Below are 17612 nucleotides of genomic sequence, written 5' to 3'. Positions count from 1 at the left end.
GCCCCGAGCCCGGCCGCCGCCCCCCGCGGGAACTGCGCTCCTGGCTTTCCTGCTCTTTGCCCCATAAACGCCGAGGCGCCAGGCGAGTGCGGCTCCCAAGTCCTGGCTGTGGGCAGCCTTGAAACCCCCTTAGAGGGAACCGGCCTCCCGAACCCCCAAGTCCTCCGGGGAAGTGCGCTCTGCACCCGCCGACTTCCCTCTCCTAACTGCCGGTGGAGTAGGATGCAGTTAGGCCGGTGGACCTCAAAACCCCCATATTCAAAAGGAGCAAGAGGTGCATTAAAGATCCCCTCAATAATATCCGTAGGTCCCCCCCCACCCCTACACACACACATCCCTATTTTTAAGTAAAATTACTGCTTTGCAAAAGCTGGTGCAGAAAAGGACCCTAGTCCCCAATCACCACACGAGTACAGTGCCTGACACCCACCCGCAGAGAAACGCTGAAGCCTTTATCACGACCTGTGTATTTCGGAAACAGAAGGAAGAAGGGTGGGGTTTCTCCGCCCCCCTCTCCACCTTCCCAACCTCCCCCACAAGTGGGCTTGTTAAAAAGTTGATTGACGCTACGAAATGTGTCCATCTCTGACTAGTTGTTAGCTTTATTTCAAGGGAACTCCATACAGTGAGTAAACTGCATGAATAATGCCCTGGTATGTGATGAGGAAGATGATTTCCTGGTCTTGAGGTTGTGCCCTGCATTGCCCTAAGAAGGAAGAAACTGTGACTTAACCGGGCAGGGTATTTGTTTTCCAGGGCAACAATAGGAATCCGTCAGTCTGTCAACAAATGTTTTTTTGAGAGTCAGACTTAGTGATGGCCTCAGAGACTGCACAACGGTCAAGGTGAAGAGAGCCCCCGCCTTCCAGCAGCTCCGTCTATGGGGAGACAGAAAAGGACAGAGGCCCTGGGAGAAAAGAAGGGAGATGAGGAAACTGGGGGGCCTCATCCTGGGAAATGCCCTGCGGAGTGGACGGAAAACAAGCCAGGAGAGGCAGAAACGTGACAAGGAGGAGAAGCCACTGTGCAAAGGCTGGGCAGCCAGAGAGAATCAGCGCGCGTCTGTCGCTGAGGAGTGACACTTCTAGTTTTGGGTGTGTTGCCAGTGATCTCTATATGAGTTTTACACATTTTGGAGAAAGTCAACTTACCTCCTCTTATGTGGGTGTTTTGCTGTCATTTCAAACAATAAGTCCAAAATTTGATTTCTCATTTTTCTTTCCAAGGCTGAGCTCACAGCCATATTCTGTTATCTGGGCTAACAACTTTGACTCTTTTTTAAAAAATCCCTTGTCACCATATGTTTTCAGTTGCCACATCCTTCTGACTCTGCCAAAATCTCTTCTCTCCCTTCCCTTCCTTTCCAGTCCCTGTCATTGTCCTTGTTAAAATTCTCCTCATTTGAATAGTCCCGACATGTTACAGGGTTTGTTTTGGTTGTTTTTAAAAAGACATGAGCTTATGAGACAGGCCGACGTGGGTTGGAGCCTAATTCTACCACTTTTATATGTGCAACATTTGGGCAAGTTACTCAGCCTTTCTGAACCTGATTTTTAACAGTAAAATGGGAATGCCATTCTTACTCCCCCTCCTCCAAAGAGTTGTTCTTAGGATTGATAGTATGTGTGTGGGGTATCTAGTGGAATGCTGGGCATGTGGTAGGATTAATTCAGTAAACACCGCCTCATGCTCTTGTCTAAGAGGTCTCCCATCCTCCTACGCACCACTTAAGTTAATCTCCCTAAAACAAAAATTGGAGCTTGTCACTTGTCAGCTCCAGAAAAACGTCAATGGCTTGATTCATCCCTTCCGCCAGCCAGCAAGCTACCCTGCAGGTCATGAGGAGTGCTAGAGATGACAGCAGAGGAAAGTAAAAATTCCTCAGGCAAATGTCCTGTGTCGGAAATGAACCCAGCCTACCTGACTCCTCTGACCACCAGCCACACTGAGTCACTTTTCTCTCGGGCCTGAGTCCGTCAGTGTCCACCTTCTTCCTGCCTGGACAAATGCTGCCTCAGCCATCTGTCTCCTTCTCCCCTCGACACAGCTTCTTCTCTGTACCTTTCTGGGGCCCCGAGCACTTTCTACGTGGTATTATGTACCCGTGTGCTTGTTTATCTCTTCTCCTAGCTTCATGTTTTTAACTCCCTCAAAAACTATCTGTTGAATAAAATGGATCCAATCATAGTTGCTCATCTACTTCCTCCACTCGGCAGACTTGGAGTTTTCCTGTTTTGGAAAATTCTGATTTGTATTTATTATTCATCATCGTACCCGTCCCAATGGTTAAAATGGGAAACTTTAACAATATTCTGCAATTTGAAATGAAAAGCTAGTTTTTAAAGTTTTGTCCCCTTCTTTAAAATATCAATATCTATACCAGATTCTCCTAATTTCTCTGCCTTTTCACTACTTTAACCCCAAGTCCATGGCTCTATTAAGAAATTGTCACTAGAGATATGAAAACAATTTTACATGAAGTGCGCCCTCCACTTTTTTTCCCCTCTCAAGCAGCCTTCCTATTGCACATTTCAGAATTATCATACTGTTTCACTAAAACCCATTTTTCTTCATCCAAAATGATTCCTAATTACTCTGACTTTGAATAGACATTTAAGGACATCATTATTCTTTTACTGATACTGGGCTGATTGCAGAGATCTTTAGCAGAGTCAGTGTTTCCTACATGTAACATATTTGGGAAATAAAATTTTAATAGAGACTAATAATACTTACTCACAGTACAATTACAAGAAGCTGTTACACCTCCCCTCCCTTTATTGCCCTTGCACTGTGTTTAAACTCATCTAGAGTTCCTCTCATTTCTTCACGATGTTTAGTAACTGGAACAATATTGCATCATGCACAAACTTGCACTTCACTTCCTTCCTCAAATTATTAATGAATGTATTTAAAGGCCACCTCTCCTAACTCTACCCTCTCTGCTCTGATGAGCAACCATTCACTACGAAGTCCTTTTCCTCTTTCTTCACCAGTGTTTAACCCATTCAGTCATTTTCACCCATTGCTTGCTTCATGGTGCCTGGGGTAGGAAAATGGCTTCCCTCGTAATAAGACGATGTCCTGCAGCTAGAAACGAATTCCAGAACTTGGCGTTGCACAGCATTGTTTTGAATCAGCACCCTTCAACCTCTAACATGGCAATAGAAGGGGTATCGCTTGGTTCTGAGTTATTTATTACCTTCCTTCTGGTGAGCCAGGAGAAGAAAAATGTGCTGGGTTTCTAGTATTTGAATGCAGATCATTTTCCTAGGGCTGTCCACTCATGAGGCAGAACTACTTCCAGCGGGCCTGTGGGAAGGCAAGTTGGTCATTGATGACACAGTTTCCCACATCACCTCATCAGAGTACCATTCGTCTATTAAGCATTATTCATTCAGTTACATTGTACAAACAACCTCTAAACCAATCAGCATTTTTTTTGTTTTGACAAAGTTGGAGAGGTGGAAGGTGAGGCGAGAACTTAAAAACTCAGAATATGTTTGCAGAATATTCAAAATGTACTTTTAACATTTTACCTTAAGATCACACCTGGCCGTAACAAGGATGTGCCCAAAAATATGAGCAAGTTTTTATCCTAAAGCTCCCAGTTCCTCCATTAGAAACATTTTCAAATTTGCTCGGTGCCTGAGGAAGACCCTGAGGGCCTGAGTGTTAGAACTGGGACCATCAATGATGGAAGGCCCGTCTGACTTCAGCTGTTTCTCAGCCTCCCTGCTTTGGAACTGGATGGCATACCCACTCCACCTCCACTGCACTCTTCTAGTCATTTTAAACTGAAAAAAACCATGGCTCTGAAAAGAAACCTGGAACGTTGGGCAAAGATGCACTTGTTTCACCTGCTAGTCTGTACTCAAGGGATTTCTCTGTCTGGGCAGGTTTGTCCATCACCGTGAAACCTAGGGAAATGCTCCATCCAGTGGGTGAGAACCAGGCCATGGCCCATCCGATTTTCATAATGTAAAGACACAGCCAAGGTCTCCTGAGTTGGAGAACCCTCTCACTCACCTGGTTGACACACATTTGAATTTGCGCCTCCAGCAAAGGAGGGTGGGGCTGGAGACCCAGCTGGCTGCACTCACGGGAGGTTAGACACCAACATGTCACCTCTCTGTCCTCTTCTCAGTGCCATGGGAGGACAGTGGAAGGATGGTTGGGTAGATTAATGCCTTTGTGTTTTTCCAAACCCTGAGGTAGGAGAAAGGAGACTTGAGTGGAACTAGAAAGGAACTGGCTACAGAGCTGGCCCCAAGCCCCCCTTGACAGCAAAACCCAGGGTGGGGAAAACATCAGTAAGGAGAGATTCAACAATGCAGGCCCAAGGGGAATGTCTCTGAAAGTACTAGTGCCATGTACTCTGTATGTGGACCTGTATGTGGATGATATCATTATTGTTTGTTGTTATTTTTGCTGTTGTTGCAATTCCTATTTTAGAGACGATGTCTCTGAGCGCAGAAGGGCGAGGAGACTTCTGCGGGTCAGGCAGCTAGTCAGTAGGACATCTGGCATTGGACCTGATGTGGTCCCACTGCCGTGCACACACACCCAGTCACGCTACTCCAGCGCCATCCTAGGAGGAGCCATCTCCCACTTGGCAGCTTTCCCAGTGCTGAGGGTTTGGGTGAGTCCAGTTCTTAGAGGAAGTCATTCCTGATGGTGAGAGCAACTTCTGAGCGGCTTCCATGGCATTTTGAAGGTGAAAAGGCTGGTTGAGGGGTTAGTCCCAACGCGGAAAAGCTGGCTCCAGAAGAGAATCATAGGGGAATCTCATTTGAGCCAAGAAGGGCACAGGTTGCTCCTAGAGACAAAAAGGAACCCACGAGGAAGGGACTGGAGGAGCAGGGCAGTTTGGAGGAGGAGGAGGAGGAGCCAGCAATTCCTGTACTAGTCATTTTATGGCATAAGCAGAATTCTGTGGGTAAAAACCACTTTATTTCCCCCTCCATCTCCTTTCCCCCCGCTCTGGGACTCAACTTCTCTCCTGCCCTCAGTGAAGTGGATACAGGACACTCATGTCAGTAATGTAAAGTGTCCACTGCAGAATAATAATCAAAACTTCTTATTTCAAAGTAAAAGTGTCCCCTCTTCCCTGATTCAGATGTGACCCAGTCAGGGGAGTTTATAAGCCAGTGACAAAAGACAAATATGTATGATCCTACTTATAGGAGGTTCCTAAAGTAGTCAAAATCCTAGAGACAGAAATAGAATGGTAGTTGTCAGGGGCTGAGCAAGGAGAGGATTGAAGAGTTACAGTTTGATCGGTGCAGAGTTTCAGTTTTGCAAGATGAAAGGCGTTCTGGAAATGGATGGTGGTAATGGTTGCACAACAATATGAATGTAGTTAATGCCTCTGAATTGTACACTCAAAAATGGCTCAGAAGGTCACTTTTATGTTATGTATATTTTATCACAATAAAACTTGAGGGAAAAAATGTCCTTAGAGAACAGTCCAAGGGTTGATTAATTCATCAACTCAATGACGGCAAGGTTCTGGGTTAGCTTCTATGCAATTCTTTTGGTCATGGTCACATGGTCACAAGATGACTGCTGAAGCTCTAAACATCTTCACATCCAATGGCAGGTAGAAGCATTTCCTCTCTCTCTCTCTCTCTCTCTCTCTCGGAGAACCCTTCCCAGATAGTTTTTTCTGGAAGTCAACTCCCTCTCCCCGCATGCTCCTTCCCACCCTGTCCAGGTATATTTTCCTTACATCTCACTCATAATCATCACGAATGTATAATTATCTTAGCCTGATCAATAGTCCCTGGATCTGGCCCTAGCTGGTTTGGCTCAGTGAATAGAGCGTCAGGCCTGTGGACGGAAGGGTCCTGGGCTCGATTCCGATCAAGGTCAGCTGCTTGGGTTGTGGTCTTGATCCCCAGTAAGGGGCGTGCAGGAGAACACAGTCCCTGGACTTGGAGATGGACTCTCGTTCCAAAAGTGCCATGCTGTCTGAGACCCGAGAGCTAAGTCAAACCCATGTTCTCCTGTGAAAGAAAGGAAACCCATAGCCGTAGAGTAGGCAGCCAACTCTGACCACCATACAACTTATATTTCAGTAGTAAGTGCAACTGAAGATATTTCAATATGTGTAATACCCAAGATTTACCTCCTGGTTTGCCCCGTAGAACTGGCCTCTTCTTCCTTTGTGCCACGATAGTACACTCTGTATACATTCACTAGAATCTTCATAACACCCTTACCATTCCTACTTGTTTGCCGGTATGTAAGATTCTCAAAGACTGGACAATATCTTATTTGTCTTTGCCTCTCTAATGCATATATAAAACATAAAAGAACACAGAAGGCACTTACTAAATGTTTGATGAGTGATGAATGAATAAAGGAATGAATGAATGAGCAAATGAATGGGGTGGCCTGTTGAGAGAAGCTGCTAATAAATGAACTCAGCATTCTGAATTTAAAACCCACAAGGGAAACCAGAGCCAACCACATAACCATGTTGGGCTGAGCCTGGGCTTTGCAGGAAGCTTAGGTGCAGAGAAAAGGCAACACCTCAGAAGTCAGATGAGGAAGGAGAAAGGGAAGGAGGCAGGGTTTGGGGTTTGCAATCCTCCCCTTGAGCTGGGGCTGCGTGTGTCACAAGAAGCTCATTTTTGGCAGAGACACCAAGGAGAGAGAAGCTCGCGGGTCATGAACTGTTGTCTAGTGATGGGCTAGGTCTAAACATCTCCCCTGTTGTGTGGGTTGTTGTGGAAGTTGGAAAACCTTATTTCAAAGTACAAGTTGTTTCCATACTTGTTATTATGGTCAAATCTCCAGGCAACCATATCAGCTTGTGGCTACACGTGAAACCTTGCTAACATCATTAACCCAAAGTTCTTGATCTTGCCTCTGCCGTCCACTTGCCTGAATAATTCAACCTCTCCCCAACGATTTCTTTCCAGGAGTGCCCAAGTGTTCAGTTAGACTCGCCATTGGCAGAGGGGGGGGGGGGTGGGCTGCTGGGTTTGTTATGTTCTTCCTTTCCTGCTCTGGCTTCCCTCTGTCACTGTGAATACTCAGGAGGTAGCTTGAGGGACTCTCGCCACCGTGTGGTGCCTGCTGTGAGAATGTCCAGGCCCAAACTGAGAACACAGTCTTTTAGAGCCTATTCAGCTTCCAGGTGTCAGCAAAGCTGATAAGAAAGGCCATCTTCCCAATTCTAGGCCCCCAAACAGCACAGCTTGGGCTCAGGATCTCTCACAAAGTCAACGCTCAGCTCCGATTCTCACCTCTTTTCCCATCAGACCTCCAACTAGTCAAAAAGGCCAGGCTGGCAGGAGGAGACTTTTATATTGCAGTTAACTCAACAAATACTTCCCATTTCTAGATAAAACTAGATTTAAAAAAATGCTATACTTATTCATGTTATAAAGGGTCAGGGCTTCATTTTCTTTTCTTTTTTTAAATATATTTTTATTGATTTCAGAGAGGAAGGAAGAGGGAGAGATAGAAACATCAATGATGAGAGAGAATCATCAATCGGCTGCCTCCTGCACGCCCTCCACTGGGGATCGAGCCCGCAACCCAGGCATGTGCCCTTGACCGGAATCGAACCTGAGACCCTTCAGTCCGCAGGCCGAAGCTCTATCCACCGAGCCAAACCGGCTCGGGCAAGGGCTTCATTTTCTAATTACATTCCTGGTCTCATCCCCTTTCGTTTGAAGGCGGAAAGAAGACACCTGGGAGAAAACTAACAACAGCCCTGGCCCGGGAGGTCAATTTGAGCCTCTCCGCTTCCACTGGGTTTACAACCACGAGGGCTGTTCTGCTCTGCTGCCTTCAGTGTAGGGGTCAGTAAAGGCAAATGTTGCCGTGTCAGCCTCCCCGACAACTAGACTTGGTTATGCGACCTAATGAGGCACGAGGGGGAGCCTTCCTGGGGCTTCCAGGAGGCTTTTGCTTTTCCCGGCAGAAGGGACAGATGAGCCTGCCACCACACCTTCTCTCTGTGGCCCCCTTACCTTCTTCCTTCATTAAACATGATACAATGTTTGGAAATGCAGCTGCTTTCTCGTGACCATAACAAAAAGGCCAACGTAAGCCAGTCACAGAAAGACAAGTGCCATGTCTCACTTATGTGTGGAATCTCATGAACAAAATAAACTGACGAACAAAATAGAACCAGAGGCATGGATGCATGGAACAGACTGACAGCTGTCAGAGGGGAGGCGGGTGGGAGGGACTGGATAAAAGAAGGTGAAGAGATTGGTCAAAGAATATATGTATGCATAGCCCGTGGACACAGACAATAGTGTGGTGAAGGCTAGGGGAGGGGACAGAAGGGGCAGTGGTGGGAGGAGGGGTCAATGGGAGTAGGGAACATTTATAATACTTTCAATGGGGACATTTGTAATAGTGTCAACAATAAATACATTTTTTAAAAGGCCAAGAGAATCCCTGTCCTGAAATCTTCCAGCCTCTACACCAGCTTTGAACTGGTTTCCTCCAGGCTTGTTTATGAGAGAGGAAAATAGATGCCCATTAGTTTAAGCTACTGTGTGGCAGTTATTGGAGCCCAAAGCATGATCCCAGTTGTTGCAAGCTGGACTTTTGCACATTTTATGTGCTGATACTATGAAACCATCTCTTAGAGTCCAAGTTGTTCATTCATGAGTCACCTGACGGGCAATGCTCTTGATTCATCACTTGGTGGCCCTGCCTGCCATTTGCTGCTACTGGAGGCAGGAGACAGGTCTTCAACAAAGTGATGGAGGCAACGGAAGGCAGTCCTGATAGAAATTCTACTCCCCCCCCTTTTTTAATATTTTTATTGATTTCAGAGAGGAGGGGAGAGGAAGAGAGAGATATGATGAGAGGGAATCATTGATTGGCTGCCTCCTGCACATTGGACCAAGCCCGCAACCCAGGCATGTGCCCTTGACTGGAATCGAACCTGGGACCCTTCAGTCTGCAGACCAACACTCTATCCAAACCAGCCAGGGCAGAAATTCTACTCTTAATCTCAAGGAATATAAATGAGATCCAAGTATGTAATCTTTCCTCTCCTTGAATGTCCAGCCATTCCATCCCTCACTCTGTTGCCTGAGTAACGTGCTCTCTGCTGCATCTCTCTCTGTCCCTCTCCCACTCCCACCCCATGCGGCTGCACACATTCATGCCCCTGCTCTCCATGGCTTCTTGCTAGAGGAGCTTGTTTTTTATTCTTTTCTCCTTAGAATCTACCCATGTGGCGAATACCACTTTTCTCCCTCTCCCATGTCCCCAATTCTGCATCGAAAATCCCAGAAATCTGGTTTGGACCCTCCACGCTCTTCTCCACAGTTGGGTGTGGGTGGATGGGAGGAACCGAGCAGCCCAAGCGATGCCAAATTTAGCAGCAGGAGGAGGACGGGAAAAGCTGGCAATGCCAATATGTGTGAAGGGTGGCAGGTTTTTTCACCCTGCTCACACATGTGCAGAGAAAATGTACCATCTTTATTTCTCTAAAAATTATTCTTATCTTCCTTAGGAGCCTCCAACTACCGAATAGCTGGGAAATACTCTGGCACAACAATTTAAATAGACGTGTTAGGGCCTGGCTGGGGGCGGGGGGCTCAGTGGTTGAGTGTCAACCTATAAACCAGGATGTCAACATTTGATTCCCAGTCAGGGCACATGCCCAGGTTGCTGGCTCGATCCCCAGTAGGGGGCTTGCAGGAGGCAGCTGACCAAGGATTATCTCTCATCATTAATGTTTCTCTATCTATCTATCTATCTATCTATCTACCTATCTCCCTCACTCCTCCTCTCTGAAATCAATAAAAAATATACTAAAAATAAATAAATAGACATGTAAGGTAAATGGTCCATCTCTTTAAATAGATATAGATATTGATTTTTTTACAGAAAGAAAGGGAGAGGGATAGAGGGCTAAAAACATTGATGAGAAACACTGATCAGCTGCCTCCTACATGCCCCCTACTGGGGATTGAGCCCGCAAGCAAGGTACATGCCCTTGACTGGAATCGAACCCAGGACCCTTCCGTCTGCAGGCCGACGCTCTTCCCACCAAGCCAAACCGGTTAGGGCTGGTCCATCTCTTTATGTAAAACATGCTTAGTGTCTAGATATCTGCATCCTCCCTCTCCGTCTCTGCGAGATGGTGTCTGGGTTCTGGGTGGCGTTGTGGCTCATGCACTCCCTCTCAGGTCATTAGCATCTCTGCATCTTGGCTGCTTGCTGCTGTGGTGGTGGCCCGGACACTCCCTGGGTTGTATCCAACTCACCCCCCGGAGTCCTGTGAGTCCCCGCTGCTGAGGCTCTATCTACTGAGGTTCCTACTGGTTGGACGGGCCTGCTCGTGCTGCTTCATGACTCAGCCTCCGCTCCGGCTGCCGCTACAGCCCCCACAACCCCATCTGACTCTTGCCCAGAAGGTCCACCACGAGTCTTGTTGCTGACTCACCTCTCCCTCGTGATCGCTGATGCCTGGAGGCCTGTTGGCTGTCAGATCAGCTACTTCCCTGGCCTCTGATCAGGAGCAGGTGAGAACTTCTTGGTGCAATTCATTCCCTACTGGTCCTGGGGGCAGCCCAGGAAATGACATTCCCTCTCCCTCCCTGCAGAATCATGCTGTGCTGTTGAGTTCAACCCAGATACAGCCGCTCCCAGGGTGATGCCAGCCAACCTGCAGGAGGAGCCCCTCCCCGAGGCCCAGAGAAGTCTGCAGAGGCCCTGGCCGGTCCTCCGCCTGCTCAGCACACCTCCCACTGTGGGTGGAATCCTGAGACGGGAGATCAGAGTCACCTCTGACGCTCCCCAGCCACCTCTCTCTCCCTTTCTCCTGTGTATTCCACCAGGACGGACAGGGTGGATGTTCCTCTTTCCTTTCCTGCCCACGCCAGGACTTCCCCGTGTAAAACGGTGATCAGGTTAGTTTGTGATATGCCAACAGGAGAAAGAAAGAAATCTAGAACATCTTTTCTCTCTCTTACATAGCTTAGCCTTTAAGATAAGGTGGCTGAAAAATCCTAAAATCCTATTTGGAAGCTGATACTTAACTTTTTCTTCCCCTTTCTCTTTTTGTTTGTACTAGTATTCCTTCTGTAACAATCCCAAAGACATGGAGAGTGGTCTTTGGATGTAACAGTTGAAAAGAGCAGTTATCCTTGGACAAGTTGGAAAGTTGCTAAGATTCTTTCTTAAAACCCAGATCTGTGAATACATTTAACGTCTCCTTGGGAGGGGGTAAAAGTATGTTTTCACAACAACCAACTACTATACAGGGGTGGGCAAAAGTAGGTTTATAGTGTGAGTACAGGAAACAGAGTTTATTCCTGTATTATTATTTATTAATTATTATATTTATTATTATTAACTTACTTTTGCCTGCCCCTGTATAAAGGAAAGCAGCGTATGCGAGTATTTCAGAACTGTTATCGCCATTCTATAAATTGATGATTTTCCCTTCCCCATGTCATGCTTTAGGGTGGATGTTCCATAGAGGCCTGCAGGGCGGGACCACAGCCCTGTGGGTAGACCGCATCTGTCCAGTGAATGGCCAGAAGAAGATGTAGGTCTGCAGACAGGAAACCAGAACTCTGAAGACAAATCTCAACAAACAGGTGAAAGGGCTCTTTCCCATCCTCCAGGTCCCTGACTCACAGGGGCCTCCGGACTAGTAAGGGCTTCCCAGGTGTGGGCTCATTTTCTCCCCCGAGGAGTTAGGCCCTGGGCCTGCAAAGGGAGACTTCGCTGCAGGATTGTGCTTCCCCAACCCTACAATTTGGAAGATGGGTGTAATGAAATGTTGTCAATGGGAGGACTGGCATTGTCAAGCAAGTATCTTTAAACCACTATTTTTACCATCAAGGTTTGTTATTATTTTTTAATAAACAAAGGACTTTGAACACCTAAAAAGTTGGTGGTTTTATTTTAAGGAAGACATCATTTATTGATAAGACAGAAAGCCATTTCAGATGCCTGAATAGCATGGATCAAAGGCATAGGAGAGAGGCAGGGAAGGGAGGGAGGCATATCTTTTCCAGGGGTGTAGCTATACTTCTTTGCCTCCAGGATTTGTGCAGGGGCCAATGGGAGGCGGGACCGAAAGGAGCTTAGAGCATGTCTCAGAGATCCTTGAGTAATCGGGTGAGAAACTAAAATGTCAGCTCTGACACCGTCAGAGGATCTGACTGGTCCATGAGAAGGAAACTGACTCGAAGAAAACCAGGCCTGGGAAATTTAAGTTGTAGATTATTGCAGCCTCTGGTGGAGTTACTGCATTTTGAGGGCAAGAGGCTAGAGGGAGGAAAGTCATTTAGGAGGGAAAATTTGGAACCCATGCTAGACTTTGGCTGAAGTGTAAGGTTTGATGAGTAATGACTGGGACACTTTTTCTGTACCTGTTGGTTATTGTATCTATAGGTGATCATGGTGGGGCTAGGAGTTGAATTTATTTTATTTTTTATTTTTGGCACTGTTACAGGTGTCCCCCATATCTCCCCTCCCCCCCTCCACCTTTACCACACTATTGTCTGTGTCCATATAGGCATATTCTCTTTTTAATCTCTTCCTGTCCCCCCCCACACACACCCCTCACTTCTGAGATCTAGCAGTCTGTTCCATGCTTCCATGACTCTGGTCCTATTTTGTTTGTCAGTTTCTTTTGTTCATTAGATTCCACATATAAATGAGATCGTGGGTGATATTTGTCTTTCTCTGACTGGCTTATTTCACTGAGCATAATAATTTCCAGGTCCCTCCATGCTGTCTCAAAGGATAAGAGTTCCTTCTTTTTTACAGTCACGTAGTATTCCATTGTGTATATGTACCACATCTTTTTTTATCCACTTATCCACTGATGGGCACGTGGGCTGTTTCCAGATCTTGACAATCCTATATAGCGAAAGGCTAATATGCAAATGTTCCCCTTGGGAGTTCAACTGACTGGGAGTTTGACTGCTCGCTATGACATGCACTGACCACCAGGGGCAGCGCGGAATGAAGGAAGGCCCCGGCTGATTGCCGGCCAGACCTAGGGACCCTACCGGTGCACGAATTTCATGCATCGGGCCTCTAGTCTATCTATATATATAAAAGCCTAAGTGACCGTTCGACCGGTAGCTATGATGCGCACTGACCACCAGGGGCAGATGCTCTAACTGGTAGGTTAGGTTGCTGGCCGTGAGTTAGCTTGCTGCTGGGGCCCTGTCAGCCCCAAATTTGGTTCACCTACACCCTGGACCCAGAGAGGAGGGAGCCCAATTCCTTGCAGAATCGGCCATGGGTTAGCTTACTGTGATATTAAAATATTTCTTCTAATTAATTTGCTTTCAATGTGCACGAATCTGCGCACTGGGCCACTAGCATATATATAAAAGGCTAATAGGCAAAGTGTCCCCTCAGAAGTTTGACTGGGAGACTGGAAGTTCGATCACTTGCTATGACATGCGCTGACCACCAGGGGTGGCGTGGAATGAAGGAAGGCCCAGACAGCAGACGAAAGGCCCTGATCGGCCCTGATCACCAGCCAGGCCTAGGGACCCTACCCATGCCAGAATTTCGTGCACAAGGCCTCTAGTTGTAAATAATGCCGTTATGAACACAGGGGTGCATATATTCTTTCAGACTGGTGTTTCAGGATTCTTAGGATATATTCCCAGAAATGGGATCACTGGGTCAAACAAAAGTTCCATTTTTCATTTTTTGAGGAAACTCCATACTGTTTTCCACAGTGGCTGCACCAGTCTGCATTCCCACCAGCAGTGTACTAGGTTTGGGAGGTGATTTTAAATAGTACCACAGATACTCCTAATAACATAACAGATATGCACAGGGTAGATTTTCACATTTTAGACAATTCCTATTTCATTCTATACAGAATGTAGTCCATATTTATACAGGCTTTCTACCTGGACTCTGATGCCTGTATTGGTATATGGCTTCTATACTTTTCCTTTGAGTTACCACAGTCCATGATTATTTCATTAATGTGAGCATTTCAGTAATCTCTCTTCCCTCCACTAAACCATAAGGACCATAAAAACAGGGCCCATGGATTTTTTTTAACCATTAAATCCCCAATACCAATCACAGGTCCTGACATATGATAGATATCCCCAAAACACTTACTGACAAAATAAATGAGCGAATGAATAAATGAATTTACCTCTAGGAAGAATGGTTTGAATCAGCGTCAACAAATACCCTTTACGAAGTTCCTTCCTGTGTGTGGTCCTGTGTTGCTATGGTTTGTGAGAGAGAGAGGTTCTCGAAGGACACAATCAAACACAGACAAAAAAATGGGTCCCATGATCGCTGCTACAGGAAGTGGTCTAGATGGCTCCCGGCTCTCTTTCCCCTCTGCTGGTGTTCGCAGGCAGGGTGCTGGTGTAGTGCCACCTGTGGGATCAAACGGAAAACCCAGCTTTTTGCACAATCTCTGCAAATAAACACGCTGCGGTCCCTTCTAACTTGTGCTCATTGGGGACCTTCTCTGGCATTTAGAGGCTTTGTACATTTTTAAACTTGGCTTCATGTCTTCAGCTAAACTGGCTGTTTTCTTGCCCTTTCTCTATGAAACAGTTGCTTTGTTTAATTCCGTTCTCTACATTTCAGATAAAGGGATCTTGTACATTAAATTGTAGCAACATTTCTGTTACGCAAAAGTAGTCAGGGAAGGGAACCATCGATAGAATGACCTGTGTGCCTTGCCGGTGTCACTTGGAGACGCCGATATCTGTGATAGAAATACATTCTATAGTGGCAGGGTGGCAAGACGTCCACTGAGAAAAGATGATTGAAAAGAAAAACGGGCAGCTCCTCAGCCATTTATTGTAAACATCTGTCATGAGGCTGGAAACGCATAAAAATAATGGTTATGAGAATCCTGGCCAACGATGTTACTGATTGTGCTTTACAAGGACACATATATTCTAGACAGTTTATGTCAAGTACTTACGCACGCCTTGGCCTATTTGTCCATGTCAGCAGAAAAGCTTATCGGCTCAAATGATGTTGAGCTCCCATTGTCTCCCGTCTGTGGTTTTATCCTGCCAGTGTTGTTATGTGGAGTTTTTGGCTTGCTTTCTCCACTTCTGGACAGATTTCCAAAATCTTTTTAAAAATCTTATGTTTTTGGCATTTGATGTCTTATCTTTCCTTTCCTGGTTCCTGGCTCCATATCAGCAGTAGATGCATTTTATGATCCTTTTAATTGGGGTGGTGAAAGGGGGGAGAATGTAGAAAATATTTACCCACAATGGATATGATATATATTTGATACACACACACACACACATTTATATATATTTTGACATTTTCTCTTACTCTCTCTCTCTCTCACCTTGTTTGTCATATTTTCATGTAGAAATTGTCAATTTTTATAAATCCATACTCAGTCTTTTTCTTTGTGATCATTTCTGTCATCATTTTTGTGCTCAGAATATCTCTTCTTTCCAGAGATCAGATATATGTGCACTTAGTTTTTATTTTTCCCATTGCACTTTTTAACTTATTTGAAATTTACTTTAGTGAGTTGTGTGAACCGAACTTCACATATTTCCCCCAAATAGGCAATAATCTCAACATCATTTGTTTAACAGACCATTGGCTTTTCCACTGATTTGTGCTCACGCCTTGAGTATAAATAACACAGTCTTACATGTCAATATCAATTCCATGACTTGCATTTCTGTTCCCGGGCGCAGCCTGTCAGTTATGTGCCAACACCATGTATTTTTCACCACAGTAACCATTTACTAACTTTCAGCAGCCAAGTCTTTCTCATCACTATTCCCTTTGGCATGTTGGTTACCATGCACGTTTGCTTTCTCTTCCAGATGAACTGTTTCCCAAAATACAGCTGTTAACATTGTGATTCACTCTTTTACATCCGATTCAACAAGTGCTCATTGAGAACTGATATGAAGGAGCTAATAAATATTGACCAAATCATAATGGCAGCAGCATTTGTGTTTATTTCCTTATATTGACAAGGTGTTTTAAATGTTTAAAGGGGCATCATCGAGGAGTTTCAGAATACTTGAACACACCATTTCAGGCAGGCGTAAAGAAGGGAAAAAGCCCTTCAACATAAACCATGAGGGGACTAGGGGGTAGAGCACACATAGGACTCAGAATCTCTTCAGTTCGAATCAGAAAATTAAATGCCATAGAAGAGGTGAAGGCTGAGATTCGGAATGGGGACCCATGGGCTTAGAGAGTCCCACACTCTAAAATGAGAGACGGCACATGAGCAGGCCCCAGGTTGGCATCAGCACCGTGCATCCTGGGTCCTGGGTTCACAGACCACGGATCTGAGGTCACACCTCTGCGCCTGGCTGGATAACAAACAGCCTTTGCAGTTGTGGGAAGAGAGAGGAAAAAGGTTGGGTTCAGTAAAGTAAACTGACCAATACTATTAAAAAATAGGGTTCACTATCCTATCTAATAAAGAGGTAATATGCAAGTTGACCATCCCTCCAACACACAAGATGGCCGCCGCCATGTGGTTAAAGATGGCCGGCAGGGGAGAGCAGTTGTGGGCAATAGATGTTTCCCAGTTGGGAGGGACCAGGCCTGCAAGGGAGGGCAGTTGGGGGTGACCAGGCTGGCAGGAGAGGACAGTTAGGGGTGACCAGGCCGGCAGGGGAGGGCAGTTAGGGGCAATCGGCCAGCAGGGGAGCAGTTAGGCATCGATCAGGCTGTCAGGGGAGTGGTTAGGGGTGATCAGGCTGGCAGGCAGAAGCAGTTAGGGGCTGATCAGGTAGGCAGGCAGGAGAGCGGTTGGGAGCCAGCAGTCCTAGATTGTGAGAGGGATCCCAGATTGGAGAGGGTGCAGGCTGGGCTGAGGGACACACACCCCCGTGCACGAATTTCATGCACCAGGCCTCTAGTATGTTTTATAATCATCATTATAACCTGTGTTTTTATTTGTGTTATTGGAAAAATGAAGACTTCAATTAGAAAGTATTTTGATAATGTTAAGTCTGTAAAAAGTTTGAATGTTTAAGTGAATTTGATTTAATACTATAACTTTTATTTAATATACTTATTACTTTTTGATGAATTTACTATGATTTTGTTTTTTAAATTTATAACTTTATTCTGTGAGGCAACTGAAATGCCTGAGGGGACCTAACATTTCCCTAGGAAAATGTCTATTTAGATCCTTTGCCCATTCTTAAATTGGATTGTTACATTTGTCTTTTTATTATTGAGTTGTAATTATACTTTATATATTCTAAATAAAAGATTGTTATCAAATATATGATTTTCAAACATTTTCTACCATTCTGAGGGCTGTCTTTTCATTTTCTCGATGATGCCCTTCGAAACACAAAAGTTTTTAACTTTGATGATGTCAAATTTATCTATTTTTTTCTTTTGTTGATTTTGATATTGGTGTCAGTTTTAAGATATAATTCACTTTACAAATTTATATGAAAATACTATTTACTATGTGATAGAAATGAATAGGTATTATTTGTGCATGTATATTTTATATAACATACTAGAGGCCCGGTGCACAAAAATTTGTGCACTGGCGGGGCAGGGGGGATGGGAGGGGTGTCCCTCAGCCCCACTTGTGCCCTCTCACAGTCTGGGACCCCTCGGGAGATAACCACCTGCTGGCTTAGGCC

At 45.5% G+C, this 17612-nt stretch overlaps 1 protein-coding gene and 1 long non-coding RNA gene across 3 annotated transcripts in view; one reads left to right on the top strand and one right to left on the bottom strand.

The window, feature by feature from the left end:
* RASA2 (RAS p21 protein activator 2) overlaps nucleotides 1–17612 on the bottom strand; it is a 198458-nt gene that overhangs the window by 128478 nt on the left and 52368 nt on the right. For both annotated transcript variants that reach the window (XM_014542697.1, XM_005869997.2), the window contains exons 2-6: nucleotides 14930–15177; nucleotides 14138–14370; nucleotides 4567–4819; nucleotides 4030–4209; nucleotides 3203–3312 (exon numbers count right to left, since the gene is read on the bottom strand). In XM_014542697.1, coding sequence (XP_014398183.1) covers nucleotides 3203–3266 — 64 coding nt within the window. In that variant the 5' untranslated portion in view covers nucleotides 3267–3312; nucleotides 4030–4209; nucleotides 4567–4819; nucleotides 14138–14370; nucleotides 14930–15177. The remainder of the gene's footprint in view (nucleotides 1–3202; nucleotides 3313–4029; nucleotides 4210–4566; nucleotides 4820–14137; nucleotides 14371–14929; nucleotides 15178–17612) is intronic.
* LOC102239397 lies at nucleotides 10141–12455 on the top strand. The gene is made up of 3 exons (XR_001362836.1): nucleotides 10141–10511; nucleotides 10593–10898; nucleotides 11455–12455. It is a non-coding gene; the product is annotated as an uncharacterized LOC102239397 (long non-coding RNA).

Source organism: Myotis brandtii, unplaced genomic scaffold, assembly GCF_000412655.1.
Source record: "Myotis brandtii unplaced genomic scaffold, ASM41265v1 scaffold312, whole genome shotgun sequence".
NCBI classification, from domain to species: Eukaryota; Metazoa; Chordata; class Mammalia; order Chiroptera; family Vespertilionidae; genus Myotis; species Myotis brandtii.
The sequence above is the reverse complement of the archived record's forward strand: the minus strand, read 5'-3'. Positions and strand labels throughout refer to the sequence as shown.